Here is an 8,974-nt window from a genome sequence, read left to right as displayed (position 1 = left end):
CTTTGTTTGTTCAATAGTAACTTAATTTTTTGTTTTGTATCAAATTAATCCGCATATCCTTAAAACCACTTATAAATTCAATTGTTATCCGATTTTGAGGGTAAACAAGTGGTTAAATATTTGGCTTTCCTTGCTAACGTACAAAGTCAATTTAGCGTTTTAGTTGATTTTACATATTAACTTGATTTTCTATTAAGATTTCATGGGTTCTTCCATCAAATTTATTTTCTAAGTAACCAATCATAAGAAGTGATATAAATTAGCTTAGTGACAACCATTTGAGAAATTAACTCAAGATTGTGTATCTAGATTGAGAGAAAAGAGAAAAGAAAATTGAAACAAGAGAGAACAATTAAGCATTTGGAAATAGATTTGGTTGAAACCGGAAAAAAAGATGTTTTGAAGATGAAATGAAAAATGATTTTTTGAAGTTGAAATTGTGTTTGTACATGTATTTTACTTGAAAAGAAGTTGCAATTTTGTGAGGAAAAAACTTAAAAACTAGTCTAAATCACTTTTGAAACTTGAAAAATTCATCTTCAAAAACTGCCCCAACACCGATCACTTTTTATAACCAAACAATATTTTCAATCTTTAAGTGAAAAAAACTTATGGCCAAATCCGATAGTTAGACCAGATGATCATCTCAGTGTTTATACAATTTTCAATTTGCTCTTTTTATTTATTAATTTGAATATTCTCATTGACTCTAGCTACATGGTCAATACAAAAATAAAAAAAGAAATCAATAAGAATTCATGACACCAGCAATTTCTCTTTAAAGAGATAGCGGTCTGTACTGATCCCCTCTTCATCTCATAGAAATAGGAATACATAGCGCATGCATTGCATTTTGCGAGCTGTCTTTTATTTGTCACTTTCCTCCTCTTAATTTATGGTCTTCTCTTTTCCTCATTCTCTTAGCTACCTGTTTTCGGCATTCAATTGTCCTTTCCTTCCCTCCTCACTTTTATTTTTAGATTTAACCATATGATATCCGGAATTCACTGATTCGACTAATTCAAATTCAAATTTCGTAGGTCCATTTAAGGAAAAATAATTTCCTACCAAATATTTTTCTATTCTTAGAACTCGAACCAACATTTTGGTTAAGGGTGAAAGGATTATTCCATCCACCACAATATCATATATATATATACCTACAATCAAAAATAAGTATCGTTCAAAATTTTCATATATCGATTAAACTTAAATTATAAGGGTACTTTGATCAAATTAAATATAATTACCCCCATTTAATCTAGTAAATGGAAATAAACATGGAAAGGATTCTTAGAAATTGTATATATAGGTCATTTTATTGAAGAAAAGGTAGATTTAAAAATAATAATTAATGCATTCTTGATTTTCTAAAACTACAATTATTGTAGACCATATTAGTTTCGCTCAGAGGAGGATCTAAAATTTCTAGAACATGGGTGCACTATTTAGAAAGGAAGAAAAAAGTGTTAAGTGGCTAACATGACATTTGAAATGGACGAGAGGGAGCACAATATTCTTTCCATATCATTTTATATGACAATGTTTGACTACATAAGAATAAAAGAAAGACTTTTGCTATATACTAAAACAACCTGAGAACTTGTGATCTTAAATTTATAATGATATTTCAGTGATTGTAAAATTTTGGTTAAAATGAGAAGGTTAAATTAAAGTGCTTAAAATATATCTTTTTAGAATAGACTAAAAAGAAAAAAGTCATATAAAATGGGATAGAGACAAGTGTATGATCTTCTTCTATATATATGGCTTACTAGAGAGAGAAAAAGAGAGAGGAGAGACTAAAGAGAAGGAAATGGCAAGAGATGTAAGGCAAGTGGTTGCTGGTTTACTAACAGGTTCTATGCTTATGATGCTTTGCAATATGGTTAAAAGAGACCATTTTGATCCACTTGTTGTGGTAAGAATTAAACCCTAGTTTGATTAATCTCTCCTTTAATTTGTGTTCTTCCCTTCCGTTTAATTATCTTTACAACTTCTCCATTTATACTTAGTATTAGTTAGTGATTTTCAAGCTATATATAAAGTCGAACTAGATGATTAAAAAGAAGCCATTCAATCTTGAACCCTTTTTTGGAGGTGAATATAACTTTATACTTGCAAATGAGAATTTTTTGAACGTATGTTTTTAGCAAGAAAAACAGAATTTAATTCGTAAAACTGGGGTTTTAAGTATGTTTTAAAAATCCAAATGTAAATGAAATAACAAGGAGTGGGGAGACACAACGAGAGGAACAAGAAGATTAGATTCATCAGAAGAAGAAGAGGAAGAGAGGAGGAGACTATATGACTTTTCTTTTCTTCTTATTTTTTAATTTTTTAATTTTTATTTTTTGACTATATGACCACTGCTTTTACAGTTAACCGTTAGAAATTGTGCATCAATTAGTCGGCAAACTAGGTTTTATGAGGTTAGCATTGCCTTCTGAAAAAGTAAAGATGACTATGGTTGAGTCTCGCATAAGAAAAAGAAAATAAAAAGGAGAAAAACAAAAACTAAATTAATATTTGCCTATTGCACTATTTTTGGGTAAAATTGATAAGTTTTTATGAACATGGTTTACTACGTATTTTTTAGAATACAATCTTGCTCTATGAGGTATATAGTCTCTTTTATTCAGTTGGGAGTTTTTGGAGGGAATGAACCGAGGGTCTATCGAAAACAACTCATCTACCCCAGAGTAGGGATAAGGTCTGCATACAAACTACCCTCCCCAAACCCCACTAATGGGATTATACTGTATTGTTGTTGTTGTTGTATTCCGTCATTAAGGTCAAACCTTTTTATTATTAGGTAACTTGATTAACTAAATTTGAAAATGATATAAATAGAAGAATTTTAGAGTAGTTTTTATTTGATATGGCACATGAAAAGTCCCAACACATGGTTCTATACTTGTGATATATAGTACTATAGTTTAACGTACTAGACTAGACTTGTGTATATCTAACGCTATCTTTAAGAAATAGTACCTGGTTTCATTTCCCTGAGCAGTTTAACTTCGTGACGTTTTCTAATTCATGAAAACTCTCAACTTTATCTTTTCTTTTTCCTTTCAAAAGGCCAAAGTTTCTGAAAAATTGTAGGGACTCAAACAAAGAAATCAAAAGAAATTTGGTAACTTCTTTCAGACGCTCAATTATGAAGAGGAAAGTACAAGAAAGATTCACAAAAATAAGAAAAAGGATATGAAGAATTAGGTGCATTATAAGTCATTGCACTTAATTAATTTAATATGATCCAATAATTTAGTTTTATTATTCCAATTATCCGGTAACTACATGATAATTTACAAGAAAGGTGGCAGGATTCGAACTGCACCTTCTTAATTATCATTAACTAAATACATAGATTTATCATATATGTAGTGATGACATATATAAGTGATTTTTTCACATTATCGGTGCAATTTAATCTGCCGTAGAAAGTTAGTTGTTTTATTTTTAAATTATTGATTTTACTGATTATGAATAGTCATCTTTAAAATGAGCTGACAATGTATAAAGAGTATATAGAAGTTAAACCTTGCTGTATTCCTTTGATCTTGACGTATATTTAGATATAGTTTAACTTATGTACAATGAAGATACTTTTACACTATCACGTTACTCAAAAGAAGTATAATGGTAACGGTCTATAAAAATTAAAATTTATAATCTTGAATATAAGGCAAGTTGCCTACTATAAAAAAGTAAAGATGATCAGTATAAAAAATGTTAGACCATGGATAGATATTAATTAGTTAAACTCATTCAAATATTCGTATGACAAGAGTTAATTGAGCTATGTTTCGTTCTCTTTTATCCAAATGACTTTATGTTATTCCATAATTGTTTTTTGTAGGAAAATCTATCTGTCCAATATGATGTGATTAAAGTTTCGAAGCAAAGCCTTATTAAACTGTCAGATACAAGTAGAGGATCACTTCTGATGGAAAATCATTCCCTCAAACCTTGCTGGAGGAAGCCATTGACAAGTAAGTTCACGTTACTTTGCACCAAAAGGAAAAGAGAAATTAATCTAAATATCCGCTCACTCAATAAAATAACAAGTATATATATATATATAATATATGTATAAGTAGTATATAGTTTATTTATATTGGTTAGAGATTATAAATATTTTTTACCGAGCGGTCAAATGTATAACTTTGCTGGAAAAAGCGAAATCAACTAAAGCAAGAAATAAAAAGAAAAATAACCCTAAAGTTGAACAGATAGAATTTATCACATTGATGTTTACACTAAACTTATAATAACATGACATGTGTCTTCTATATACACTTTTATTATTTTAACATGGTTAGTTAATATATATTTTCACATCAATTTATTACTTAACCATAGTAAAAAAAACTTTCACTGTTTGAATGAGTGAAAGTTATCCAAAATCACAGTTTTCTTTCAATTTTAACTTGTTTTTTGTTCTTTGTGATTTTTCAGTAAATGAAGAGCAATCTAAAGGCTACATCTTCTTCACTCTTACAGAAAGCTTAGAAGATCATGTGTCACAAGTAACTTCAATTTTCTTTATTTTCAGTTCTTTTTTTCTGTTGTTTCTTTCTTTTTTTCAGTTGTGAAAGTTATATCCTGTTTGGTTAAGCTGCAAAAATCAGCTTATTTTGATAAGCGTTTTTTTTCACTTTTGATGAGAAACAGTTTTTGTTTAACTAATTAATTTAAAAAGCACTTTTGAGCAGCAATTAGTGTTTGCAAGCTTTAAAAAACTGCTTCTAAATATATTTTCTTTTAGATAAAAGCTATTTTTTTTCTACTTTTCCAAAATTGCTTCTGCTTCTTCTCAAAAACACTTTTTTCCTTTCAAAAGTTTGGTCAAACACTTTAATTTTAGAAAAAACAAACACTTTTGACCAGAAAAACACATTTTTAACTCAAAAGAAGCTTAGCAAAACAGGTAAGTCTACAAGGTTATACCATTTTAGACATCAAATTAAAAAACTAATCACAAAGAACAAAAATAAGGAAGAAGCTTCTTTTAAAATTTTAAAAAAAAAAACTTATAACGGGGAAGGGGATTTGCACACCTGTCAAGGCAAAGGGAAGCCACGAGTCAACTTGCTGGCATTATTTTTGTTTTTCTTTCGTAAAGAAGCGAACAATTTTTATATGACTGTAATCTTGTCGGACACAAAATTTAATAAAAATTTCTAAAAATAAGATCTTAAATATGTTATAAAATCTGTACGAGTATAATATTTTTGAAACTTATGATAAAAAATAATATAATATTTATGCGCCTGTAAAAATTTGACATTAAGGGTAAAAATAAGAAGTTCAAATTAATTCAAATTTAGAAAAATATCAATTTTTTTCACAAATAAAAAAATCGTGTCATTTCTTTTTTCACCGGACGTATTTACTTCACATTGCTTATATCGTAAATAAAATTTTACTCCATTACTATAATTTAAATTACTATAAAACGTAATTTGCCCAACTTTTGAGTTTATTTAATTCACTTATTAATTCAAGGAAGGTTATCTCGAATGAGTAATACGAATCAATAGTAATGAGCAGATGCTTTTTATTTTAATTTTTTTTTTACATCATATTTTCTACGCCTATAGTTGTATTTACATATCGAATATACATCTCAGATTGCTGATGCAGTGGTTGTGGCCAGATACCTCGGAGCAACTCTAGTCCTTCCTGAAATAAGAGGAACCAAAACAGGACACAAGAGGTAAATTAGTCGTTTATTTTCAGTTTTCTTGGATTATTATTTAGAAGAGGGTTGTTACACAAATAGCCGGTCAGATTTACTGTTTACTTTTTCTAGCCGGTAAATATAGATTATATATTTATTATACACATATTATACATGAATTATACATATTATTATACATCCTCCTGCTATTTTTAGTTTAAGCAATTAGGTAGACGGCTATTTGGGTTAATTCTTCTTTATATATATTTACTTATTTAGCGACTCAACAACGAAAAGAAAAAAAGGAAAAAAATTATTTAATAAGGTAGATGTAGAATTTTATAAATTGACTAATTTTTTTTTGTTAATAAAATGAGTATGAAAATAGTACAAAATTGAAAGGAAAATTCATTTAAGAATAATGAAGAATTTCTTAAAGAATCTTTCTCAAGCTCTAGTCTTGGTTGAAAGGCATATATGCATTTTTTTTTCTTTTGAGTCATAAGCCATAACTTAAATTATTTATTTAATGTCATTCTTCTGTTATTTGTGGTCTATATTTTGACTAACTTGACAAACATTTTTTTAGGCAATTTGGAGATATTTATGACATAAAGAGATTCATGACAAGTTTAGATGGCATAGTTCAAATTGTAAGAGATCCACCAACGGAATCATCAAAAGTGAACATCACTAACATAAAGGTGCCAAGTATGGTGACCAAAGACTTCATTGCATCCAAAATTCAGCCAATTTTCAAAGCCAAAAGAAACTTATTTCTTTCAACTGAATTCCAATCTTCAAATTTGGCAAAGGCCAAAGAGATAGATCACAATATAAAGATGGACCCTTTTGCATGTTTAGCAATATTTGGAAGTCTTGAGTTGCAACAAGAGTTAAATCAATTGGTTAGTACAATGGTTGGGACACTAAGAAGTTTGAGCTATAAAACAAATGGACAATTTGTTGCTGTGGATTTGAAGGTTGAGGCTTTGGAAAGTATGTGCAAAGGGAATGTGATTAAAACTAAGCAATGTTATAATGCCAAAGAGATTGGTGAGTTTTTGAAGAAGATTGGTTTTCAAAGGCACACTACTATTTACTTGACTCAAAATGGATGGCATAGCAGTATTGATGCTTTGAGAGAGATCTTCCCCAATACTTTCACCAAGGTAAACTTCTCTACCTATTTACATTGGCTATATATTAAGTAACTAATAAACCTAAAAGGTTAGAATTAGTTATTTTTAAAAATGTTGATTTTCTTGTTTCTATGTCCCCATTTGACCACCAAAACTATAGTCTAGTGGTACCAAAACTTACCGTTTAGTGGTACCGACAGGAGTTTCCTGCACAATACGTGTGAGTTCAATTCTCACTGTCCCCCCTCAACCAATTCAATAGGAAAAAAGAGTTGAATGTTGTTCAATTCTCACTATCCCCCTCCCCAATTCAATAGAAAAAAATAGTTGAAAAAAGGTGACCATTTGTCCACCAAGGCTTACAGTATAGTGGTACCGATGAGATTCTCTTATACAATAAATGTCGGTTCAATTCTCACTGTCCCCCTCCGCCAATTCAATAGGGGGAAAAAGTTGAAAAAAGGTGACCATTTGTCCACCAAGGATTACAGTATAGTGGTACCGATGAGATTCTCTTATACAATAGGTGTCGGTTCGGGATCTTTACATCCACAAAAATCTATTCAATAAAAGAAAAAAAAGTTGAAAAAGTTGACTATTTGTCCACCAATGCTTATAGTATAGTGGTATTGATCAGAGTCTCTTATACAATAGGTGTCGGTTCAATTCTTACTGTTCCATTACCCCTTACCGACTCCATCACCCGATGCAATAGGAAAAAAGAACTTGCCAATTCGATTTTGAGTATAACCTAATTATGAATATATAAGCGAATGAATATTTGAAGTAAAGGTTATATAGTTAAAATACATTAGTTTAATAATCAAAACAGGCAATCCCTTGATTTCTTGATTATTGAACAACTCTTCATCATGTCATGCACTTGCAACAGGATGCTATAATTCCAGCATATGAGAAGGCTAAATACCAGATAACCAAAAGTCCTGAATTCGAGAAAGTTATCGACTTCCAAATATGTACACAAGCTGATGTTTTTGTACCAACAATTTCCAATCTTTTCTACACTAATGTTGTGGCAAAAAGAATTGCCTTAGGAAAGACAGAGGTACTTGTTCCAACAAAAAAAGTTTCTACTTCATCTGCTGCAATGGAGTATGTATCTCCCTACATTTCCAAGAAATCGCACTGGGCTTATTCTTGCTTCTGTTGATCAGTCATGTTATAAGTGTAAGAAAATTGTATCTGGTTTTGTTTAAAGTCAACATGTGAGAGAATTGTAGATTAATTAGTCTAGTCCAACAGAAATAATAAGATGTATGTTGTAGCTTTCAGAAGTATGTTTAGCAATTGTAAATCTTGTAGTTTTGAATGTCTTGTTTACCTATTAATGGGACTCCTTGTGTTAGTTTTTCTATTTTTATACTTTAATTAGTTGATTCAAATTGTAGTTTCTACATTGTTTGACGTGTTCTGAATTGTAGATATTGAGGAGTATCCTCTATTAGCTGATTTCTTGAGCCAGTGGAACTATCACTAGATAAGCAAAATGATTGTAAGATTAATTTTATGAATGATCACTGAACTTTATTCATTATAAATAAAAAATCATAAAATTATTTGTTTTTCTTGAAACAATTCACACATAGTTTAATTACATTACTGTGACAAAAATAATTTTGTAATTGTACATTATAGGAATGTTTAATATTGTGAATTGTGATAAATGGAGCCAAGAAATTTAGAAATGTCTCCATATTCGGCTTATTAAAGAGTCCTTGGATTACAAAGTTGGACTGTGCCAATAGATGAAGAAATTCTGGTACGTAAACCAGCTATATCCTAGTACTGTTTGCTGTAGTATAATATACGTAAAAAAAATATAATTTTCTCCGTCATTTATATGGCAGTATTGTTGTCTAGGAGGTCAAAACTTATTTCTTTGCCTACAATTCTGATAGATGTAGTAATATGAGATTTGAATTTTGGGTCAAAAGAAAATGCGAGGAAAATAGGCCAAGTGCACAAATACCTGATTTTAGGGCCACTGTTTGAGCTGTATCCAAAGTTGAATTTTTTTTAATTTAAATTTACCCACTTTACAACACACTTCAGAATTTGCATGTGTTCACTTTAGAATTCGAATTTGAAGTTACAAATTTAGGATTCTGAATCGGATATGAAA

The 8,974-nt window shown here is 29.9% G+C and overlaps 1 protein-coding gene across 1 annotated transcript; it reads left to right on the top strand.

Annotated features, from left to right (window-relative positions):
* Window positions 1-1,782: 1,782 nt before the first annotated feature.
* LOC107826109 (protein MANNAN SYNTHESIS-RELATED 1-like) lies at window positions 1,783-8,189 on the top strand. The gene is made up of 6 exons (XM_016653057.2): window positions 1,783-1,921; window positions 3,866-3,998; window positions 4,465-4,535; window positions 5,640-5,725; window positions 6,279-6,861; window positions 7,724-8,189. The coding sequence occupies exons 1-6, from the start codon at window positions 1,817-1,819 to the stop codon at window positions 8,000-8,002; spliced, it is 1,257 nt and encodes a 418-aa protein (XP_016508543.1). The 5' UTR covers window positions 1,783-1,816; the 3' UTR covers window positions 8,003-8,189.
* Window positions 8,190-8,974: the final 785 nt, after the last annotated feature.

Source organism: Nicotiana tabacum, chromosome 9 (assembly GCF_000715075.1).
Source record: "Nicotiana tabacum cultivar K326 chromosome 9, ASM71507v2, whole genome shotgun sequence".
Taxonomy (NCBI): Eukaryota; Viridiplantae; Streptophyta; class Magnoliopsida; order Solanales; family Solanaceae; genus Nicotiana; species Nicotiana tabacum.
The sequence above is the reverse complement of the archived record's forward strand: the minus strand, read 5'-3'. Positions and strand labels throughout refer to the sequence as shown.